A 24,586-nucleotide genomic window follows, 5' to 3' on the forward strand; every position below is an offset into this window, starting at 1 on the left:
TCTTTATTTAATTTTTTTTTTTTAAACATTGAAATTCAATGAAAAAAGAAATGTCAAAGCTTAGTTACAGTTAGAAAAAGCTATTTACCCTACACAAACCAAATTTAAACTAAAAAACAGGAACAATTCTAAAGCTATAGTAATAACTTTTATTTGCAATGTATCCACCCCCTTCAAATTATTATAAGTAGCGGGCCTTGATACACATTTCTTTAAGTTCGCTACCTAGACAAAACCAACTATAATTTACCATTCTACCATGCACTGTTCTCTCACAAATAATGCTAATCCACTGTACAACACTATACACAAGACTCTCTCCCACTCTACTGCACAACACTATACTCGACACGGAACTGTATGACACTCAACTCCAATGAACTCCACTCTATGCCACTACACTCTACAACAGTCTGCTACACTCTATGCCACTCTACAATACTCTACTCGATGACGCAATACAACACGCCACCATACTCCATTCGATGACACTCCAGTCAATGATACTCCACTGTACAACACTCAGCTTTACTGTTTGACATGCCACTACACTCTACAACATGCCACTTCACTACAAGATACTCCATGCCACTCCCGTGTATAACACTTTACTCCTCTGTATGCTACATCACTCCAAAATACTCCACTCTACAATACTCCAGTCTACAAAACTAGACTCTACGATACTCTCCTTCACTGTACTGTACCACAATTTACTTTACAACACTCCAATCAATGACATTCCACAGTGCGATTTTTATGAAAAAATAAAAACCATTAACATACAATGAAAGAAAACAGAGGTTCAGAATAATTTATAGTTAGAAATACCTAATGTATACTTTCAATACAAACCCAACTTAAAATACAAGTTATAATTATAAATTCAATTTATAATTTAGACACCACCTTCAAACTACTTTAAGTCGTGAACCTCTGAACACAGTCTTGCACTTAACTTGCCACACTACATTAACTATAACTCATGCCTTTTCTATGCACTGTTTATACCCATGCATACTACATCACTTAGAGCATGTGAAATCATAGCATTCATAACAACACTTATAACTTCTCATATTACATTACTTGTCACAACACAGTGCATGGTAGAATGGTAAATTATAGTTAGTGTTGTCTGGTTAGTGAGCTGAAAAGAGTGTATAACACAGTCTGCTGTTTATAAATATTTGAAGGTGGTGGATAAATTGTAAATGAAAATGATAACTATAATTTTAGAATGTTTGTGCAGTTTGAACTTGGTTTGTATAGGGGAAAAGGTATTTTCTTAACTATAACATGCATATATATATATATATATGTATATATATATATATATATACATACATATACATGTATATACCCAAAGGTTACAGGGACATTATAGTTAGGAAATAAAATAATAAACAAGCATTTGCAATGCTATGGGTCTCGCATTTGCTCGAATTAAAGTTATTTATGTTGTAAACCCCTAACTGGACTTTTCTTGCCACATAAATTGAAAATTAAAATGCAATTTCACATAAGCGAGCCGATTCACAGCGCCATGGCCGCCGTGAGCATCAGCACAAAGAGAAACACAAAAAGAAACAGAAGTCCGCTTGCAGTAAAACTTATAGGCAAAAGTGCAATTAGCCATGTAACAGGGGCGATGGCTAAGGAGGTAACAAAAGCTCCCCAAGGAAGGACAAACGTAAACCATTCACCAATGTCAAACGATTTGTGAAGGGCAAGCCCACGAACGAGTGGTAGTGATGGGTGTGGTTAAAAGCCCAGATGCACACCAACACATCGGAAAAGCAGCGCTTGTGCGCTGCTATGCTCAACCTACAAAACATACACATTCACTGAAAACCCAAAAGTTACAGGGACGTTATAGTTAGGCTGACATTTTAAACATACAAACCCATATAAATTCACCTGTTATATTTATCTCAAGTAACTATAACTCATGCCCTAGGGTAATTATAATCACGCCCCTGCCAAGCACAAACAAAATTGCTCCTGTTTTCATCTGTCTTCCCTGCACGGGGAGGGGAGTGACGGTCTCTTGGGCCATCATTGGATCATTGAGGGTGCCCCCCCTCAACGTTAAATAGCCCTGGGGAGGTGGGGGATCCCGGGGCTTGGGGGTCCAAAACAGAACCCCCTTTATACTTTTTTTTTTATAGCCCAGGGGAGGTGGTGGTCCCCAAGGCTATGTGGGGGCTGGGCAGCCCTCCCCACATTAAATTAGGAATGCCTGTGGGACTTGGCCGACCCGGGGGCTTCAGAATAAAGAAGCGGAGGAGCCCACGTTCGACTGATCACCCCAAAACTTTCAGTGCGCAACAAGAATCACTGGCACACTTTTTTGGGAACATTTCATGAAGATTCGTCAAACAGTGACAAAGATATAGGCAAGTCCAAAAATGTTTTTTCTAAGGAAGCATGGTCCTAACTATAACTACCTAGTGGCGATATAATTTTTTTTCTTTTCTTTTCAAAACCTTGGCAAGGCAGTTTACTTTTTTTTTTTGGGATTGTGATCTACTGTTCTGTTCTCGACCCATCTTTTTGAGCTCAGCCGTGATTACAAGTTCACATCTAACTAGATAGACGAGTGTACTCAGAGATGAACTTCCCAAAGCAGGCCATGTACCCAGTGCATTAGTTAGCGTTGAAAAGCATCTTGATACTGCTTGGATGACTCTTGTTTGCAGATAATATGGATAAAGCCTGACAATTACTCAATTGCATCTATTGTCTTCTATTCTTCCTTAGTCGAAGAATGGTATATGACTGGTACAATTGTACAACCTGACAGTACATCACATTCTTAATAAAAGTTGTATAAAGCAGCATTATGTCAAACTTTGAAAGTAATACTACCATAAAAATAACACTTCTCAATGATTCATTTTACAAACAAATACTTCAAAAAAGGAACACTTTCCAAACAGCTTGTTCCCACAATATACTGAAGTAAGAACTGTGTGAAAGAAGTTAGAGGGCAAGGTTTAAGGGTATAGATTTTAAGGGCATTGGGTTAGAAGCTAAGAGCACAGAGTGCAGAATATAAGGTTAAGGATTTCAAGTACAGGGGATATTGGTTTGAAATACAGGGGTTAGGGGTAAAATGAAAAAGGTGTATGTAGTTTTGTCCAAATGCAGATTTTAACATGTAACCGATTAAGGGAGCTGCTAAGGATCTATCTGGTCTTTACTCTGTATTGCAATGCAATGCACTGCCATGGGGGATGTGCTTGAGTATACATATTTTGATTGTATTTTATTGTATTTCTTTTTTTTTCTTTCATCTTGTTTTGATTATCAGAAAACTCAATAAATAAATAAATAAAACAAATACTAAAGATATTTTATGTTTGAGCAATTGGGCAAGCCGTAGGGATTGTGGTACAAGGGTTAATAGTACAGGGAGGGTATGCAATGTAAGGTTAAGGATCTGGAGCAAAATGGTACAAGTTTGAAGTGTAGGGATTAGGGAGAAGAGGTAAAAAAAAAACTAAAGGTTTATATTTTTAAGTGGCTTGGGTTAAAGGTAGAGGGCATGAGGATTAAGGGTATGTGGGTTAAGGCTATGAGGTTAGGGGTTAGGTGTTAAGGGTATAGAGTTCAACGTATAAGGTTAAGTATTGGTTACACAGTTAGGGATTTGGGGAGTATGGGGTTACAGTTTAAAGGGTGAAGAGCATAGGGTAAATATACACCGCTGAAACTGTTTACGATAGATTGATAAATGTACATTTACATGTAGCCTGTGTGGAGGATTAACACCAAAGTGTTTCTTTCAAGGTAACAATGCACTTAATTTGTTTCAATGGAAAACACTTAGAATTACGAAGTGATGCAAATAGAAGTTTAAAAAGCGAACTGATGCTGATGAGTAATTATTGTGTAATGAGGAAGTATGCTACAATATTTATTGCTTCCGACTTTAACACAAATTATTCTACTATTAAGTAGAAGCTTACCTTATGGTAATTATTGGCTCCTGCTTGCAAAAGAAGCTGCTGGGTGCTGATCATCTTCTTCCTTTTCCTGCTTTCTTCCTTCACCATTTTTAGCTCTTCGGCCATCTTTCCCATCTCGTTCTTAGTTTTCTCATGCTCCTCCGTAGTAGATTGCAATCGCTCTTCCAACATTGCCATGTTGGAACTGAGATACTCCTGGGAATGAAGCAGGTACTCAATGGTCATTTGTGCCATCTTGAGGACCTTCAGAAGCACCGGGTCCACAGGCTGTTGGCAGTAGGGGCACTTTTCTGATTCGAGGCTACAGAATGTGATGCCGTTTATGTTCTCCTGTAGAGTTGCCACGTCCAATTCCCGAGCCACACGGTCTACATCTATGGCACTAAAACGCCTCCAATCTATGCCTTCTCTCCGTGGCTGGAATTTGAAAGCCGGAAAGCCCCCCACATTTGCTTGCATGCTCCCGGAAAGAAGTCCCATGCTGGGAAACTGCTGGTATGGCATCCGAAGCGCTTGTCCAGGGATTTTAAAGGACTTTGATCCAAATGAAGATAGCTGTGGAGGGTAATAAGTGTTCTGGACGAAAGGCTGAAAAACAAACACGTGGGTTAAACATAATACATGTACCAAGCATGAGTAAAAGTAATGTGCTACTCTATCTTGCGAAATCAGATAAACATGTTGATAGCTACATGTGATTCAAACCAATACATCTATCACTGTACTTAAACAGAAAGTTCATAGAATGGAGCACAAGGTAACTTTGCTTTTCAAGGCTTAAGATGAGGCTGTTCGCCACTGAGTCTCAGGATTTCTCCGACCTGGAAAATCGCTATTCAGGTTTTCGAGAACCCACAATGTGTGAACAATAAGCTACTGAGTTACATAAGGACATGGCAATTGGCTATGTGAATCGCTATTTTAGTAACAGAATTTTTATTCTGCCCTTTCCTAATCCATTGCCTAATACAATTTTCTCAAAGCAATATTTGTCTTTATAAATAGTTTACAATGTTTCTAAAAATACTCGAAGATAGAATTGGATTGCACACAAGGGCAAGTTCAACATGAATTGCAGAATTTCAAGAATTGGTAAATAAATTGTGTTGCATCTCTGGGGCCTTTCCTTGCATTTTTCATTTGATTTATTGTTTTTGAAAAGATAGATACTGAACACACTAATGCTGAGCGTGCCCAAATATCAAATTAATCTACAGAAAGACAAAGGTTAGACCGATTGTCTCGAAGATATTTTCTTGATTCACCTTTTGATATATTATCAGCTGAGCTCAAGAGGAGCCATCATACAAGAGACATCCAAACGTAATGTAAAACAGTTAAAAGATAAAGAACTGAAATGTTCAAGCAAACACAGGCAGAAAGATTATTTATAAAATACTACTAAATAGGTTAGTAATCAAAACAACGATCTTATAGACCTTAGGGAAAATAATTTACCAAGACACAACTGGATATTTTACAGACTAGGACCAATGTTATTTATTTTAAGGGTATATTTTTACAAGATATTTTTATTGGGTTTTCAAAACAGAAATCAAATTACCCACCCTACCTTTCGGTATCTAACAAGCCCATGGTTGAAGAACTAAGCAATTTTCCTGGCTCTCAAAAACAGAATAAGTATCAATTTCAATGTATAATCACAACATGTAAATCAAAAAGGATGTCATTCCCAACACCAGCCCTTATGACGTTTTAGTTTACAGTAGTGAAGACACTATGATAACGTAATTTTAACTATTTTTCAGTGCATTTCTGATCTGTATTTATAAAACTAACATTAGTGGTGGAATGCAGGTCCAACGTTTGGACATCTAGACCCCACTTTTCATGGACATGCTCAGCAGGAGTAGACCAGTGAACACAACCTGCACCTAGATGCCCATGTAGCAAAAGTCCCCACTGTGCACAGCCTTCGCCTTGCACAGAATATTTAAGCTCGAGGCCCTGCACCCACACACCTATGCATCTAAGTGGTTGGCCGCAGGACACGGCCTAAGCCAGGCCCTGCACCGAATTTTCCATGCACCTATGCATCTAAGTGGTTGGCCGCAGGAAATGGCCTAAGCCAGGCCCTGCACCGAATTTTCCATGCAGGCAGCCTCTACTGCAATTGGCCTCCAGCTGTGTATTTCATAAACTGAAAGCAGAGACTGGCTCTGACCAGGTCATGTGTCCAACACTCAAAGCATCCTAGCAGTTTTTAGTGTTCTATGGCCAGACCCTGCACCAAGCTGCATATGTTCCCTCAGGGATTCAGGCAAACTGGCCATGTCCCCCACTGCCTGTGGCCAGCCCCCTGTTGCACATCATCTACAGTCATGCACAGTAAGCTCGGGGACAGAGCTGGTCAGTGGAAGACCCACATTCAGCGTAATGCCATTAAAGGGGCTGTATTTGGTAAATGGCCCTAAATAACAGGCTTTGGTCACATAACCTTGGTTGCAGCCTTTGGCCATGCTCAACGAGCCTTGGATGCCTTCTACGAGTCCCTGTGCTGATTAATTTTACCTGGAGGAAGCGGACTCTGGGCTTAGCACCTGGCAACACAGTTCTCACTGCATATAGTAAATTACTATGTTAATTTTCTTTTGTAAATTTTTTAAAGGATTAAAAAATGTAAAAGTATTTGAATGTTAAAAAAATTGATTAACGCGGTTACTTCTATGGACACAGAGGATGGTCTGTGAACCGTGCAACTAAACTATTATTTGTGACTAAGCTCTCACCAATTAGCTATCATAAACATTAACACTGCAAAGCTAACCCAACACCTTTTTTAAATTCAACAATCTCTATAACTACTAAACCAATTTGAACCAACCCAAAAAGACATGTTTACTGACTAAAGGTCTATTATCATGCCTAGTTTTGTAGAAATCTTTCACTGTTTTTTTGGCCTTCGCTCTAGCCAAGAGCGATGACCCCTATCAAAGGTACAACGCTGCTTTTTGAGGTCTGATAGATTCAGGTCTTTAGTGGCAGTCGGAGAAGTGAAAAATTGCTTCTTGTTGGCAAGCTTGTCAAGTCTAGATAGACTGCTCTGCTGTCTACAGGAAGGGCAAAGCAAAGTGCAAGTCTGATATATAGACCATACCATCTAGCAAGTTGACCTGCTTTTTCATACTTCAGAGAAAAAACAGTGCATTGAATACATAGGTTAAAAAGGCATAGGTAAAACCTGCTTCTGAATAAAATGTAATATTATACAACGCTTGGTGTATTTTGCAAGAATACTATCTGGAAAAGATACAAAAATACTGGTAACACTAAGTGCTCTGTAAAAACCTAAAGTCAGAAGGGGAATGGATACATATTCCTGACATTATGCACTCTTGCCAACATATGCTCTTTTTGTAACTTTTCACAACTTTATTTCCCTAGGACATCATCTATTCTGTGTCCTACCCCCATAATTGTTCCTTTTATGGACTTTATTTTTTGCTTATTTTGTGACTGTACACTGTGAATCATTCAATGCAACAGTGTGCATACTCTGCATAAAAATAAACTGTGTTAAGTGGTTTCACACAGCAGGCTCATTTACTTCTCCAGTGACGCTGTAGCATGTTGGGGTAGGAACTGCACCAGTGGCATGGAAGTTAAACTCATATGGGCTGCAGAGTGTAGTTGTGTCTCCCACGTATACGACTAAAGGTTTTAGCATCAGTGCTCTATGGCTGTGCTACAGTTTAACATCGCTGCAGTGAATCATGCAAATGTTGGAAAACCTACTTCAAATGTGTTAGTTAAACCATCTCTTAAGTGTGCCCTGTAAGCCAGTAGGTTACTTCATATAAAAAAGTGAGTCATGCTAGATGCAAAGTAAAGGTTGGTCCATAGCGGAAGTAGTGCAGAAAACCGACTGTCAAATTGTAAGCAAAGCTACATTTTCCATGAGCAGACCTAGTTATAAATAAAAACCTATTTTTTTGCAAATTCACCTGGGAAAATGAAGTAACTTGTATACAAAGTTGTTTTCCACTTGTTTAAATTAAACATCTAATTCAGTAGACTTTGTATATGTGGAAAAGCGACTTTTAGAAACTGCACTCTGTACTGCTTGTGAACAAAGAAGATGAGAACCAGTTTGCCCAGTAACCGTGCTGCAGGATCTGGAAGCCATGTCCCAGGCTGGCTGTTAATGACTAGCCTCCTCAAGGCTTTGCCTCTCAGAGCAGGTGAAGCTGGTGCAGTGCCAAAAGTAACCACTAGGTGGAAATGGGGGGATGCGGGACAGCCTTTACAGCTACTCCGTTTGAATTGAAATCGCACTTGAATTAAAACTGTTCAGCCCAGAGCCACTCTAGACTTTGTCTGTGCTCCTACCAGGAGGAACCAACAATGATTGCGCTGAAAAACAGGAAGATAACTTCTATCCATGCAGGAGTGGCTAGAAGCGAGGAAACAATCCTACAGGTAGCTAACACTGGGGTACGTTTGGATGAGAAACTCTTGGGAGGTTAGCAGTAAGCTGAGAAAGTAAGTCTGAAAAATTAGGTGAGTTTTCTAAGGGAAAGGTGCCATGATTGGGGTTAGCAAATTCTACAATTTATGGTTAATGGACAGCACAGGAATGGCACCTCACCACCACGTTCTCAGAAAATTACTCAACCCAGGAAGAACTATCAAAAAGGAAGAGGTGACTGCCTGACTGTAGGAGGCTGGCCTGGTTTGTAGTGGGTACCTTGGGTACTTACACCTTATACCAGGTCCAGTTATCCCTTATTAGTGAAGTAGTAATGTTCTAGCAGCTTAGACTGATAGAGGTAGCTATAGCAGAGCAGCTTAGGCTGAACTAGGAGACTTGCAAAGCTCATGCAATATCACTTATAGATACAGAATACTTATACACAAGTAAAGACAATACTCAGTGTTACCAAAAAATAAATGTAGTTTATTCGTGTGACACAGTACCAAAAATATCTCAGAGGCAATACATCTTCTGGAGGTTAGTGTTATACACAATATATAGACTAGACACCAAAATAAGGCAAGTAATTAGACATAGGATAGTGCAAACAATAGTAAATGCTATAGAATGCAATGGGAGAAAATAGATCTAGGGGCAACACAAACCATATACTAAGAAAGTAGAATGTGAATCACGAATTCCCCCATATACAAGTGTAGTGTGTGCAGAATCGCTGGGAGCGTAAGAATACAGTAAAGTTAAGTAAATTACCCCATCCCAAATCTCAGAAAAGCAGGAGTAAAGTACTGCAAGTTTCCTTAGGACACACTACACCTCGTGATTGAAATTTTGCAGTAACCAACCAAGTCTGCAAACAACAACTGCTTGATTCCTGGATCTGAAGACCTGCAAAAGAAGGAGACCAAGTCCAGAAGTCGAAAGAAGTTCCAGGAAGGACAGAAGCCCCTGCCAACCCAGAAGAGGGTGCAAAAGAAGAGTTCCCGGTTAGACGAAGACTGCAGGAATGCACCCTAGGAAGATGCCAGCGGGTTCCTGCGTGATGCAAAGGATGTCCCAAGACATGAAGATGGATGCAGACTTGATTTCGTGCTGGAAGTCGCCAACAAGACTTGGTTACGACAAAAGTGCGTTTTGCATCAAAACGGCACTGGCTGGTCCCAGGAGAGACCTGGGGGCCTCAACTCTGTGTGAGGAGGAAGAGGGGGCTCTCAGCACTTTAGAGAACCCTCAGGATACCAGACAGCACCCACGGTAGTCCCAGGACACGGGGACACAGGTGGTGCAAAATCAGCTGGCGCAGCACAACAACGGAAGGTCCCACGCCGCCGAAGAAAAACTCAGCGAGTTGAGCATCGCAGGATGGAGTGCTGGGGACCTGGGCCAGGCTGTGCACAACGGAATTTTGCAAATAGTGCACAGAGACCTCAGGAGGTGAAGAAGACGCAGTACACAGGGGTACTGTCGCTCTCAGGGAAGGCAAGGTCGTACCACCTCCAAATTGCTTCAGCAGGTCCTCAGGACAGTCTATGTAGATGGGGTCCACCCTCTGTGTCCTTAGGAGCACGCTCGCCGTTGTGAGAGGAGTCCAAGAGTACCGGTCGTCGTCTTAGAAGGTGCCTGCTTGAGCAGGGGAGTGACTCCGTCACCCCACAGGAGATTTCTTCAGTCCCTCTGGTGCAGGATGAAGACAGGGGATCCCCAGTGCGTGCACGCGTGGAAACAGTTGCAGTTTCTGGCTGGAGCTGAAGTTGCAGAGGAAAAGTATCCCTTGTGGATGCTTTGTTTCTGTTACAGCGGTTCCTGGAGCAGACTGCGGTTGATCCAAGGTCAGAGGATGAAGCAGAAGTTGCAGAGGATTCCTGAAGGAAACTTGCAAGCAGAATCTGGAGAGAACCCACAGGAGAAACCCTAAATAGCCTTGAGAGGGAGATTGGCTACCTTATCAGGTAAGCACCTTTCAGGAGGGGTCTCTGGTGTCACCTGCTGGCACTGGCCACTCAGAGCCCCCCAAAGGACCCACACACCTTGCAAAGCAAGATGGCTGAAGTCTGGGACACACTGGAGGAGCTCTGGGCACCACCGCTAGGGTGGTGATGGACAGGGGAGTGGTCACTCTCCTTTCATTTGTCCAGTTTCACGCCAGAGCAGGGGACAAGGGGTCCCTGAACCAGTGTAGACTGGCTTATGCAAGCAGGGCACCATCTGTGACCTTCAAAGCATTTCCAGAGGCTGGGGGAGGCTACCCCTCCCCAGCCTGTAACGCCTATTTCCAAAGGGAGAGGGTGTAACACTCTGCTCTCAGAGGAAATGCTTTGTTCTGCCTTCCTGGGACTGAGCTGCTAAGACCCCAGGAGGGCAGAACCCTGCCTGTGAGGTGGCAGCAGCTGTAGCTGCAGTGCAAGCCTCAGAGAGCTGGTTTGGCAGTACTGGGGGTCCATGGTGGAGCCCCTAGGATGCATGGAAATCACTCCCCAATACCAGATTTGGAGTGAGGGGACAATTCCATGATCTTAGACATGTTACATGGCCATATTCGGAGTTACCATTGTGAAGCTACATATATGGATTGACCTATATGGAGTGCAAACCTGTAAAGGCGTCCCACCACTCACAAAGTCCCGGGAAGTAGCCCTGAACTATGTGGGGTCACCTTTGCTAGTGCAAGGTTGCCCTCACACTTAGTAACTTGGCACCTAACCTTCAGCAAGTGAAGGTTAGACACATGGGTGACTTATAAGTTACTTAAGTGCAGTGAAAATGGCTGTGAAATAACGTGTGCGTTATTTCACGCAGGCTGCAATGGCAGGCCTGTGGAAGGGTTTGTCTGAGCTCCCTGTGGGTGGCAAAAGAAATGTTGTAGCCCATATGGATCTCCTGGAACCCCAAAGCCCTGAGTACCTAGGTATCATATAATAGGGACTTATAAGGGGGGTCCAGTGTGCCAATTGAAATTGGTAAATGAAGTCACTAGCCTACAGTGACAAATTTAAAAGCAGAAAGAGCGTAAGCACTGAGGTTCTGATTAGCAGAGCCTCAGTGACACAGTCAAGCACTATACAGAAACACACATTAGGCCATAAACTATGAGCACTGGGGTCCTGACCAGCAGGATCTCAGTGAGACAGGCAAAAACATACTGACATATAGGTAAACATGGGGGTACCATGCCAAGGAAGATAGTACTTTCCTACACTGGTCATCAGAGAAAAGATGACCCAGGGACTCACAACTCCTGCAGGCACTTGGGGAGTGGAATTGCTCTTCTATGGTCAAATGACTGTCATTCTATTGCTGCTCCATGGACACCAAGGGCAAAGATTCTCACAGTCCTCGAGGAGCCACCACTGGCCTCTTGGGAGTAGTATCTAAGAGAACCATGGTGGGAGAGAAAACTGGCAAATAGAAGTCTGCCCGGAGGACCTTAGGGCTGTTGAAAAGAGAATGAGAATCTTTTCCAGCAACACATAATTTGTAGGGCTTAGGAATGTTTTGATCTCCAGAGAACTAGAACAAAGTGCTGATGCTTCCAAAGGGGCAGGTCTTCTCTCAGCAGGTAAGATATTCTGGTTTGCAATTGTTTGTTTTTCTAGATTGGACATCTCCGTGATGTCATCCAGCCATGTGGCGTCCTGCTTGGCAATGTCGTAGTTCGACTCTCGCTCCTAGACGAGACTGCTGGTTTAGGGATGACAGAACTTTTGTTTGTAGGCGACTAGGCCAATTCTACAACAATTCACAACTGTCGGCCCAACCTTCCCAGCTCACAAGCAGTACCTCACCGAAAACCCAATCAGTAAAAGTTGATTTCTGGCAGCCTTTATGCATGGACTCCAGAATGTGACATCTCAGGGGAGTCATGGTGGAATGGAGATTACCCTTTTCTCACATTAGCAATAAGTCTCATTCACACACAGGCAATAAAGGAGATGCAGGAAAGTTTTCAACTGGTTTACTGAAAAGACTGCAATCTACTGTAAAATGTATGAGCTGCAACGATTAAGATAAAGAACAATGCAAGAAGCAGAATTGTAAAGATGACAGTCGTGAATACAAAGATCCCCCACCATCTTGCAATAAACATGAAATGTAAAATATCCTTAAAAACCTAGCATGAAGAACCTAGTCTCTAAACTAAAGAGAGCTAGGTGTGATAAACCTAATCTGCCAGTACCAGGTCCATGAGATGCGCCCCAACCCTTGTTACCTTGGAATGAGGTATCTAGATCAGACTTCGTGCTGACACAATGGCTGGGTCTGCATCAAAGTGATTTACAGCATAGATGGCGTAAACGGCATCTGGTAGGAATCCTTCTGATAACCCTGGGTCTGCGTGAGATGTATTTATCCAGATCTTGTAGGACCCCTGACGCAGGTATGTTCCCCAACAATAGATAAGGAGGCATGCTTGGGGGGGCAGTTATATAAACAATTCCCTCCAAAAGTACATCATGTTCCTGTCACACGTAAGTAAGAAAGGGACATGATGTGAATACCTACGTATCTCACTTAAATTTGAAGATGATAGTGAAGCCTTCACAGAGTGGCACTGATAAAGTCAAATCAAAACATTTCATTAACTATAAACATAGCAGCAATTTTGAAAGAAATAATTAAATAAATAACCTAAGACAGAGCAAGCTAAGTAGGTTAAAAGTCACTAAGTGACGGGGCACAGGCCTGTAGGCCAGAAGGCTAAGCTAAACTCCTGCTTCCCATTAAAACTAAATAGAATCCACTACACCCTCCACATTGCCAGAGCAAGGATGACACCATAACGATGACGCCTCAGAAGATGCACGAGTCCAAGCAAAAAATGCTCTGCGCTAAAAACATCTAAAAAGAAGTTAAAATCATTATAAAACTAGCTAAAAACATACAAAGAGATAAACATGTTGACCATGACAAACACAGCAGGCCAAATGGTAATCAAATCAATAAGCCAATTTGGCATTACATTGTTAACTTCTGAATAAGGCCAATGGTCAAATCAGTTAGCAATAATCATCATCTTGAAGAGTGTCTCCGAAGTCACCTAAAGGAAGTGCATCCAGGAATGACTCCACATCGTCAAATGTCAGACTGATGACAGGATTGGCAGATGGATCCATGGAGCAAAAGTGTGCAGCAGCCTCAAACAAAGGATCATCTGCAAAGGCAGCACCATCCAAAGTGCCTGAGGAACCAGATAGTTGACCAGTGGTGGCTCATAAGTGGCCTTGTGAATCAGCTGCAGTCTCATGGGGCATGACTGTAAATGAACCCTCATCGGGACCACCAGCAGCTCTTGGTCCACATAAGGCACCTGCATTTCCTCTGAAAGGAGATTAAGATGCTCTTTAACTGCTGCTAAGGTGTTAGTCTGTAACCATTGTTGGCGCAGTTTACCCACACTCTATGTGGTAACTATACCCGAGTGTGGACCTGAGACAAAGCGATGGTCTGGCTGGCTGAACTTGAAAGCCCCTGAGGAATGAACACAACACACCTGACACCCATGTGTGTCCACTGGCCACAATAACCACCCACCGGGACTGGAAAGTGACGTATTATAGGTTTCATCCTGAACCTTTGCATTTAATTCTCAGTGACATTTAGGAAGGATTGCCAATTGGTGAATTTGGCTGGTGTGGGGATACTGGCCGCATTGAGTTCTTTTATTTTTGCTAACCCCAGGCAGGAGGTCGGTAGAACTGTGTCATTTAAAAATATCATTTGACCAGGAATAAGGCATGGTCTAAACAAAGCTTCCATACCCTGAATTTGGCAATCTTGTGTTCCCCATACAAGTTTTACATCAAAGGTGTTCTTTTATTATTCATATCCTTCAACTGCAAGTCAGGAAACAAAGGAATCTGAACAGATTAATTTAATGTTAGTTAAAGTTTCCGAATTTTAGACAGTGGTAATTTGAAGTAATATGACTCTGCCTTCGTAGTGTCATGCCCAGAAAAATATGCAAATTTGTCTGTATATGTTTTGGGGCTCACCACAGGAGGTGTTGAACAATGTTCCCACTGTGTATAATTAAATACTGATCTGTGTCTAGTTGCTTGATGCAGGTAGTAATGTCCCCAATAATTACACCAGAACATTTCCCCATAATTCTTTGTTAGTATACACATCATCGCTTTCAAATTCAGTGTAATCTTGCAGGTCAGCAAACACTGAATCAACTGTTTGAACATCCCAGTGATAAGAAACAACACCAGGTGTAATTACATCAGTCACTGAAATTTCGAAAACATATTGAATTTGTATAACCTCAGCAGGCCAGTTTATATCAAAGAGACGTTTATGCCAAACAATCCCATCTGGAATTGGTACCGCTGAAATGTTTACAAGGCACAAGTCTCTTCAGACCTTATGTGAGGAAAGATATGGAGTTAGAACTTCATCCACTGGCTCGACAGACATGCGTTCAGGAAGATAATGACCATTTATCAAGAGAAAGAAAACAGTCACAAAATCAATCCATAACAGAAAGGCAAGCAATGTCAGAAATATCCCCAGATAATTCCATGGATGAAACAAATAGTTATTTTTAAGACATATGTGTAGCTTACGTGTCTTTGAAATAGTTTCAATTGCAGGAAAGGATGAAGTTGAAGAAAAGTAATCTTGGTCGATGAAGTATCCAGAAGCAGTCTCTGCAAACACAGAAGCCAGTGCATTACTGGTGGGTGGATCCATGCGTGGAGGTTCGTAGTAGACGGTGTCATCAGTTTGTGATGCATCGGAGTAGAAAACAGCCACATCTTGGACAGTTCTTGTCGATGAAGCGGTAACAGGAATCAGCAAGCTCTCATTTTCCACCCTTCCATTGCTCGAGGAGGCCTTTGTAGCAGCATTGTACATGCTGGCGTAGTCGGAAGAGGAGTTGTTTCTTCTTTGAAGAGGTATGTCCTGTTGGGTAGTGAAAGTGAACCGGGAACTACGCAAGGGACCTCTGGGTCTACTGTGCAGGATCGACCACATGGTGCTATTTGATGTGGTTGATGGAGACAAATCTGTTGGCTTTTGAGCATGGCAGCGGTGGTAAGATGATAGTTCTGATGCCTTGTATTCCCAGTACTGGTACCGTTGCTCTGTAGGTTGGACTGAATTCCTTCTTCACAGCAATCTTCACACGAACCAGATCTCCAACTTTAGGAATCTAGCCTGTAGAAGTTGTTGGCAAATCCCTTATTCCTAAGGTGGCAGCACTGGTGGATGAATTATCATCACAAAATTGCTGAAGCTCCTGTATAACAGTGAGATGTTCATTTATGTCAAAATGTGTGTCTGCTGCCACCATACCAGCACGATCTAGTTCTGGGACATACACAGGTATCCCAAAGAGGACCTAGTAAGGAGTGCATTCTCCCAAGGACCGTCTTGGCAGACTCTGGACCCCATACAGGTGATGAAGCCAACTGCGGCCTGAACCTAATACTCTAGCTGTTAAGGACTGCTATAGATCTCTATTCTTCCTCTACATGCCCAAATTACCCTTGAGGTGGTAAGGTGAGGAGTAATGGAGTTCAACACCCATAGTCCTCCTGGTGTTCAACACCCATCGTTCTCATGGTGTCCCTGTTAGACCTGACAGCCTTAGGGTGGTCTCCCCCCAAATTTTTGCCTGCCTCCCTCCACTGTTCTGTCACTGTTTCTGCTGGTTTTAGGCCTCTGCGCACTTTACCACTGCTAACCAGTGCTAACGTGCATATACTCTCTCCCTTAAACATGGTAACATTGATTCACTCCCAATTGGCATATACGATTTACTTATAAGTCCCTAGTAAAGCGCACTACATGTGCCCAGGGCCTGTAAATTAAAAGCTACTAGTGGGTCTGCAGCACTGATTGTGCCACCCACATAGGAAGCCCCTTAACCATGTCTAAGGTCTGCCATTGCAAGGCCTATGTGTGCAGTTTTTACTGCCACTTCGACTTGGCATTTAAAAGAACTTGCCAGCCTTGAACTCTCCTTTTTCTACATATAAGTCACCCCTAAGGTAGGCCCTGGGTAACCCATAGGGAAGGTTGCTATGTAGGTAAAAGGCAGGGCATGTACATATCGTTTTTTTATGTCCTGGTAGTGAAAAACTCCTAAATTTGTTTTCCACTACTGCGAGGCCTGCTCCTTTCATAGGCTAGCATTAGGACTGCCCCCATATACTTTTTGAGTGGTAGATTGTGATCTGAAATGGGTAACCAGGTCATATTTAGTATGGCCAAAATGGTCATATAAAATCCTGCTTATTTGTGAGGTTGGATTTTATATTACTATTTTAGAAATGCCACTTTTAGAAAGTGAGCATTTCTCTGCACTTAAAAACCATCTGTGCCTTACAGCCTGTCTCCAATCCATGTCTGGACTGGTTGACAGCTCCCTTGTGCATTCCACCCACAAACACAGGACACTCAGTCACACCTGCACTCATCTGCATACTGAATGGGTCTTCTAGGGCTGAAAGTGTGGAGTGCCTGACGCATACATTTCAAAGGCTAGTTGCCTGTCCTCACACAATGGACTGCCAAACCCTCTACTGGGATCCTGGCAGACAGGACTATACTGAAAGGGGAACTTGTGCACTTCAAAACCACTCTTTGAAGTTTCCCACACTTCAAAGGCACTTTTGGGTATATAAATTGGAGCTCTGACCCCAGCAACCCAGACACTTCTGGACCTACACCTGCACTCTGTCAGAAGAACTGCCTGACTGCCCAAATGACTCATCTGAACTGCTTTGCTCAGAAGGACTCTGCCTTTCCCAAAAGCGCTCTCCAAAGGCTTGGATTGAGCATGTCTTCTGTTTTCTGAAGTCTCAGGGCCAAAAAGACTTCATCTCTTCAGGAAACTCCTTGTGCTTTGAAAATTGATGCACTGCCTGCATTGCGACCGAGAATTTGCAGCACTTCCTGAGTGGAAATTCGATGCAGCGCCTGCCTTGTGACAGAAAATTTGACGCATCGCCTACCGGATCGACGCAGCGATGGTGCCTTCTTCCAGCGCGTCAAGGATTTCCCTGCATCGTCCCTGGGAGTCCAAATATCCCTGCATCACAGTAAGGAACCAAGGCTGCATGTCGAAAAAAAACTCAAACCCCTTGCAGCGTGGAAACAAATGACGCATCGTCTGTGCCGCGCCGGAAAATCCGACACTCATCGTATTTTTCCCATCATCTCCTCCTCTGCGGTCTCTGCACGTCGTTATTTTTTACGCATCCCAGGTATTGCGTATAACAAAGAGACAACTGTTTATTTCCAATGATTAAAACTCTTTTAAACATTTTAAAAGTGATATTTCAACTTGTGCTTATGGGATCTTTGTCGTTTTGACCTTATTTTATTCAGATAAATATCTATTTTTCTAAACCTGTGTGGTATATTTTTGTGGTGTTTTCACTGTGTTACGGTACGATTTATTGTACAAATACTTAACACATTTCTTTCTAAGTTAAGCCTGCTCAGTGCCAAGCTACCAGAGGGTGGGCACAGGATAATTTGAATTGTGTGTGACATACCATGACTAGAATTGTGGCCCCCTACTTGGACAAGGGTGTATACCTCTGCCAACTAGAGACCCCATTTCTAACATTGGTGATCAGCGGTGAGGATAGGACTTTTGTTTGTGTAGTGCCATGCAATAGCTATGTGTACACTACCCACCCACAGTCAAAGATCATTTTTTGATTTGATTCTTTTTGCTGCAAATTTCCCTGCTTGACATTTTCTAATCTGATCCTATACAACATGTATCTGGCTGGGTCCACAAGTGGAGCTGGAGAGTCTGACATAGCCAAGCTGGAGACATTTACTGTCAACCAGTTGAAGGGTTTCTGCAAATGGATGGGGGTACCTACCAGTGGAGCCTCCAAGAAGGAGGAGTACGAAAAGGCGCTGAGGGCCTGGGCAGAAGCCCACTCACAAGAGCATGTTAAGTTGGGAGAGCAAGAGGATGGCACTCCAGAGGATTTACCAGCAGTAGTTGGGGGTGACAATCCTGATATTTTGTTCCTCCTGTGAGACCTGGAAGCAGTGTCTCACATTATGGCCTAACCGCAGAGGAAAGGAGGGAGGAAAGAGAATTTCAACTACGGTTGGCAAGAATGAAAATAGAGGCAGAGGAGGGCTGAGGCTGAGAGGGCCTTGGCAGAAAAGAAACTGATCTTGGCTCATGAACTGAGTGTGAAAGAGCTGTAGCTCAAGTCTAGGAAGTCTGAGTCCAGCAGTGATGGTGGCAGCATACATACGGGACCTGCTGGAGACAAAAAGGTTCATATACCCAAGGATGTGGTGTCAAGTTGTGTGGTGGGAGATGACATTCATAAGTGGCTTACTGCATATGAAGTTGCACTAAGGGCTCATGGGATTCCTGAAGAGCAATGGGGGCGGGCTTGTGGAAACATGTGCCAATAAGTGGGAGGGACACACTTCTTACAGTAGAGGTTGGGGATCTGAACAAGTATGCCTTATGAAAGCCATTTTGACTGCCAAATTTGGACTGACCCCTGAAAAGTATTGCCAGAGATTCCGGGACAGTACCAAGCTCCTCAACCAAATCTGGGTAGATTTCTTTTTCTTTTCTAGTAAGGCACTGAATGGGTAGGGGGCAGGGCAGTAAAGTAAATAATTACATGGGTTTGTACAATTTGATCCTGAGAGAGCATATGCTCAGTATTTGCTTCACAGAGTTTCGCCAGCCCCTAGTTGATAGTAAGCTGACTGATCCCAGAAAACTTGCCGAGGAGGTGGACCTCTGGGCTAGCACCAGTGTCCAAAAAGATATCAGGGGTGAGGGGTTACATCAACAAAGATGGCCAGGGTCCTCAATAGAAGAAAGAGGGGGTAGAAAAACTTAAAAATAAGAAGTCCCCAAAAGGCCCCAAAAATAATTCTAAACGGAATATTGGTAACCAGTCCCAGTCTGAGTCTAAAAAGAAAGGGTTCTTTGACAGTAAGACAGAGAGGTCTGTACCCCAATGAATAGAGGGCACTAAGTATGGTCACTCTAAGGGTGACTCCAAAGAGGGCACAGCCCTCCCCTGAGGGCAGGCACCTGGGTTGGCTAATGTAGCCTCGGGAAGGAGACAGTCCCAGTTAGTTTTGGATGAACAGACAGCGGTAACACTAGTGTCCCAGGAGGATGCAGAAATGGTGCCAAAAGCTCACATGCCTGCTAATACTTCTAAGCATAGGCAGTGGGTCACCATTAATGGGCAACGGGTGGAGGCTCTGCGTGACACAGGAGCCAGCATGACTACTGTCAGGGGTCAGCAGAGCAGGTCCTACTGAACACATTCCACCAAGTCATAGTAGCCGACAATCGCGAGAGCCACCTACCGGTAGCATTAGTTTCATTTGAGTGGGGGGGGTACTCAAAGTTGCTGCGAGTCCTGCCATGCCTGTAGATTGTCTGTTAGGCAATGACCGTGAGCACACTACCTGGAGGGAGGTAGAGCTAAGGTCTCACTTGGAGATGTTGGCATTCCCTCAGTGGGTCTGCATGACTACAAGGTTCATGGCTGCCCGGCAGGGGAGTCAAGGGTGTCTGGAGCCTGGAAGAATGGCCCAGACAACTGCCAAGGAGAGAAGCAAGGGGTGTCTGAAACTGGTCTCAGACCCTGGACCAGCGAGGGGACTGCTACGAGTTCCTGGAGCAGTCCTCCTCCCTGTTGTTCCTCACCCCTGGACTCACACACTTTTGTGCCCATGATATTGACACGTGAGACAGTTCTCCTGTAAAGAATAACATTTACAGGTTGTCAGACAGGGTGAAGGCCAGCATGAAGGATGCAGTTGCCAAGATACTGGCTCTGGGGGTAATTGAGAAATCCAGCAGTCTATGGCCCAGAACTGTGGTGCTGGTACCCAAGGCTGTCGTACCCAGTGGCAAGACAGAATTTAGGTTCTGTGTGGACTACCAGGGTCTCAATTCTGTCGCTAAAACTGACCCTCACCTCATCCCCGAGCTGAAGGGCTCGTAGACAGGCTAGGCACTGCCAAATTCTTCAGTACTTTTGATCTCACATCAGGGTATTGGCAGATCGCCTTGACTGATGGGGTCAAAGGGTCATCCACTTTTTCAACTCCTGGTGGACATTACCAGTTCAGAATGATGCATTTTGGTTTGAAAAATGCCCCGCTACCTTCCAACGGTTGGTTAATGGGGTCCTGGCTGTTAAGGATGCGTTCTGTGCAGCCTACCTAGACGACATTGCCGTCTACAGTTCCAGCTGAGAGGATCACCTGCTCCACTACCAAGAGGTGCTCCAGGCCCTGCAACAGACAGGCCTGACAATCAAGGCCAGTAAGTGCCAGATGAACGAGTTACTTACCTTCGGTAACGACTTTTCTGGTGGATATATTAGCTACCTGTGGATTCCTCACCTCATGAATACTCCCATGGCGCCAGCATTCGACGGAAATCTTCTTACTAGTCTCTGCACGTCGACGAGGACTTCACTGTCTCGCACGCGTGAGGAATCCACAGGTAGCTAATGTATCCACCAGAAAAGTCGTTACCGAAGGTAAGTAACTCGTTCTTCTGATGGATACAACTACCTGTGGATTCCTCACCTCATGAATAGAGTCCCAAAGCAGTACCACGCCCGGCGGTGGGTGCCTAAATGGTCAAACCAAGAAATCCTGCAGCACTGACCGTGCAAAATGGCCGTCCCTTCTAACCTCAGAATCTAAACAGTAATGTTTTGCAAAAGTGTGAAGGGACGACCAAGTTGCGGCCTTGCAGATGTCGACCACAGGAACACCTCTGGCTAAGGCCGAAGTGGCCGACTTAGCTCTGGTGGAATGAGCTCTAATGCCCTCAGGAGGATCCTTCTTTGCCAAAGAGTAACATATTTTAATGCAAAGAACAACCCACCTGGATAGTGTTCTCTTGTGGACTGCCTTTCCTCTCCTCTTGCCCACGTATCCAATAAACAGCTGATCCTCCAGCCTGAAATCCTTTGTTCTATCGATAAAGAAGCTCAACGCTCTCTTTGGGTCCAGACGGTGCAGTCTTTCTTCCTCTTTGGAAGGATGAGGCGGAGGATAGAACGTGGACAAAGTAATTGCCTGAGCCAAATGGAAGGGTGAAACAACCTTCGGGAGGAAAGCAGCCTTGGTCCTCAACACCACCTTATCCCCATAAAAAGTTGTATAAGGGGGTTTTACTGATAAGGCCTGCAACTCACTCACTCTCCTTGCTGATGTTATAGCTATCAGGAAGACTGTTTTTAAAACCAAATACCTCAAGGGGCAAGAATGCATAGGTTCAAAAGGGGACCCCATAAGGAAAGTCAGGACTAAGGACAAATCCCATTGCGGCATAACGAATGGCTTTGGAGGATATTGATTTAGAAGACCTTTCAAGAATCTGATAACAATAGGGGATTTAAATAAAGATGGTTGGTCTGGAAGACATATGAAGGCTGACAAGGCCGATAAATAACCTTTAATGGTAGCCACTGCACAACCTTTCTGCGCCAGAGATAGAGCAAAAGACAAAACGTCCGATAGATGAGCATGTAAAGGATCAATCTGCCTCTCTCCACACCACGCAACAAATTTAGACCACCTATTAGCGTAGATAGATTTAGTGGAGTGTCGCCTGCCCGCTAATATAACATCCACTACCTCAGGCGGGAGAGAGAAGGAACTCAGGTTGCCCCGTTCAATCTCCAGGCATGTAGGTGCAGACTCTGGAGGTTGGGGTGTAGAACCTGCCCCTGCGACTGTGAGAGGAGGTCTGCCCTGAAAGGGAGACGGAGCGGCGGGCACGTTGAGAGTTGGAGAAGGTCGGAGTACCACACCCTCCTTGGCCAATCCGGAGCTATTAAGATTACTAGAGCCCGGTCTTGGCGAATCTTCCTCAATACTCGAAGAATCAAGGGTATGGGAGGAAACGCGTAAAGCAACTGGCCGCACCAGGTCATTTGAAACGCGTCCCCCAACGCTTCCTGCATCGGATACTGAAGGCTGCAGAACAACGGACAATGCGCGTTCTCTCGAGTGGCGAACAGATCTACCCGAGGAAACCCCCACTTCTGGAAGATTAAACGGACTTGATCTGGATGGAGACGCCACTCGTGGTCTGCCGAGAAGTGGCGACTGAGACTGTCCGCACGCACGTTCAAGACTCCGGCCAGATGGTTTGCTATCAAGCAAATCCGATGGTCCTTTGCCCAGGACCATAGTCGAAGAGCTTCTCTGCAGAGAAGGTACGACCCCACTCCTCCCTGCTTGTTTATGTACCACATCGTGGTAGTATTGTCCGTTAGGACCTGTACCGACTGACCACGAAGGGAAGGGAGGAAGGCCTTGAGAGCCAGACGTACAGCACGTAACTCTAACAGATTGATGTGAAAAATCTGTTCCTCTGGAGACCAAAGACCTTTGATCTCCAGATCCCCCAGATGAGCTCCCCACCCTAGAGTGGAAGCATCCGTTATGACTGTGGCCACTGGTGGCGACTGCTGGAACGGCTTTCCTTGTGAAAGATTGTTGCTTGCAATCCACCACTTCAAATCCACAGCAGCATCTCTGGAGATCTTGACAGTACCCTCTAGATCCCCTCTGTGTTGAGACCACTGCCTTCGGAGGCACCACTGAAGAGCCCTCATGTGCCAGCGAGCATGCGTGACCAACAGAATGCAGGAGGCAAAAAGACCGAGCAGACGAAGGACCTTGAGGACTGGAACTACCGCTCCATTTCGAAACATTGGAACCAAATCCTGAATATCTTGAATCCGCTGAGGCGGAGGAAAGGCCCGACCCAATGTTGTATCCAGTACTGCCCCTATGAACAGGAGGCGCTGAGAGGGCTCCAGGTGAGATTTGGGCTCGTTCACCGAAAAGCCCAGGTCGAACAACAACTGGGTTGTTGACTGCAGATGACGCAACACAAGCTCCGGGGACTTGGCTTTGATCAACCAATCGTCCAAGTAAGGGAATACTGCTATCCCCTTCCTTCTGAGCTCTGCCGCAACCACCGACATCACCTTCGTGAAGACTCGAGGTGCTGAAGTAAGACCAAACGGAAGGACCGCAAACTGGTAGTGTTGCGATCCCACCACAAACCGGAGATACTTCCTGTGTGACTTGAGTATCGGAATATGAAAGTAAGCATCCTGCAAGTCGACAGACACCATCCAGTCTTCCATGTTCAACGCCAAAAGCACCTGTGCTAGGGTCAGCATCTTGAACTTTTCCTGCTTGAGGAACCAATTCAAGATCCTCAGGTCCAGAATTGGTCTCAAACGACCATCCTTCTTGGGAATCAGGAAATACCTTGAGTAAACTCCTTGACCCCTTTCCTGCTCCGGGACCAACTCCACCGCGCCCTTTAAAAGGAGGACTTCTACCTCCTGTTCTAGCAACAGGAGGTGTTCTTGTGAACAATACGAAGGGCGGGGCGGGATGAGGGGCGGAAACTCCCGAAAGGGAAGGGTGTAGCCTTTTCCCACAACACTGAGAACCCAAGTGTCCGACGTAACAGTCTCCCATTTGGTGAGAAAATGCTGTAATCTTCCCCCTACAGGAGAGGAGTGAGTGGGAAATGGTGGAAGCCTAAGGCTGCTTCCCCTGCTGCACCCCGCCAGAGGATGAGGAAGAGGCAGAGTGCTGCTGAGAGGCTCCCCTGGTGCGGACCCTACCCCTCCCCCTAAAAGATCTATAGGGATGGGAAGAGGCAGGTTGCTGATATCTTCCCCGAAAGGAAGAGGAGGAAGAGCCACGCCCAAATCCACGAAACCTCCTGAAGAATCTGGAAGAGGCCGTGGAAGAAGGAGCTTGGAGTCCCAACGACTTAGCCGTGGCCCTGCTCTCCTTAAAACGTTCCAAGGCCGAATCAGCCTTAGCCCCAAACAGTTTGTCCCCATCAAACGGGAGATCCAACAATGTGGACTGTACATCTGCCGAAAAGCCCGAGTTACGGAGCCAGGCCTGTCTCCTTTCCACCACAGTTGTGCCCATTGCTCTGGCTACCGAGTCGGTGGTATCCAGTCCCGTCTGGATAATTTGGGTCGCAGCAGCCTGGGCATCAGAGACAAGATCCAAAAGACCCTGGGGAAGCTCTGTAAACGAAGAGGAGATGTCATCCATCAGAGCATGAATATACCTCCCCAGGATACAGGTCGCATTAGTGGCTTTTAACGCCAGACTGCAGGACGAA

General features: G+C 44.6%; 1 protein-coding gene across 2 annotated transcripts in view; it reads right to left on the reverse strand.

Annotated features, from left to right (window-relative positions):
* Positions 1–24,586, reverse strand: part of DZIP1L (DAZ interacting zinc finger protein 1 like) — a 390,767-nt gene that overhangs the window by 313,526 nt on the left and 52,655 nt on the right. For both annotated transcript variants that reach the window (XM_069213556.1, XM_069213557.1), the window contains exon 2: positions 3,975–4,562. In XM_069213556.1, coding sequence (XP_069069657.1) covers positions 3,975–4,478 — 504 coding nt within the window. In that variant the 5' untranslated portion in view covers positions 4,479–4,562. The remainder of the gene's footprint in view (positions 1–3,974; positions 4,563–24,586) is intronic.

This window comes from Pleurodeles waltl, chromosome 11 (genome assembly GCF_031143425.1).
Source record: "Pleurodeles waltl isolate 20211129_DDA chromosome 11, aPleWal1.hap1.20221129, whole genome shotgun sequence".
Lineage (NCBI taxonomy): Eukaryota > Metazoa > Chordata > Amphibia > Caudata > Salamandridae > Pleurodeles > Pleurodeles waltl.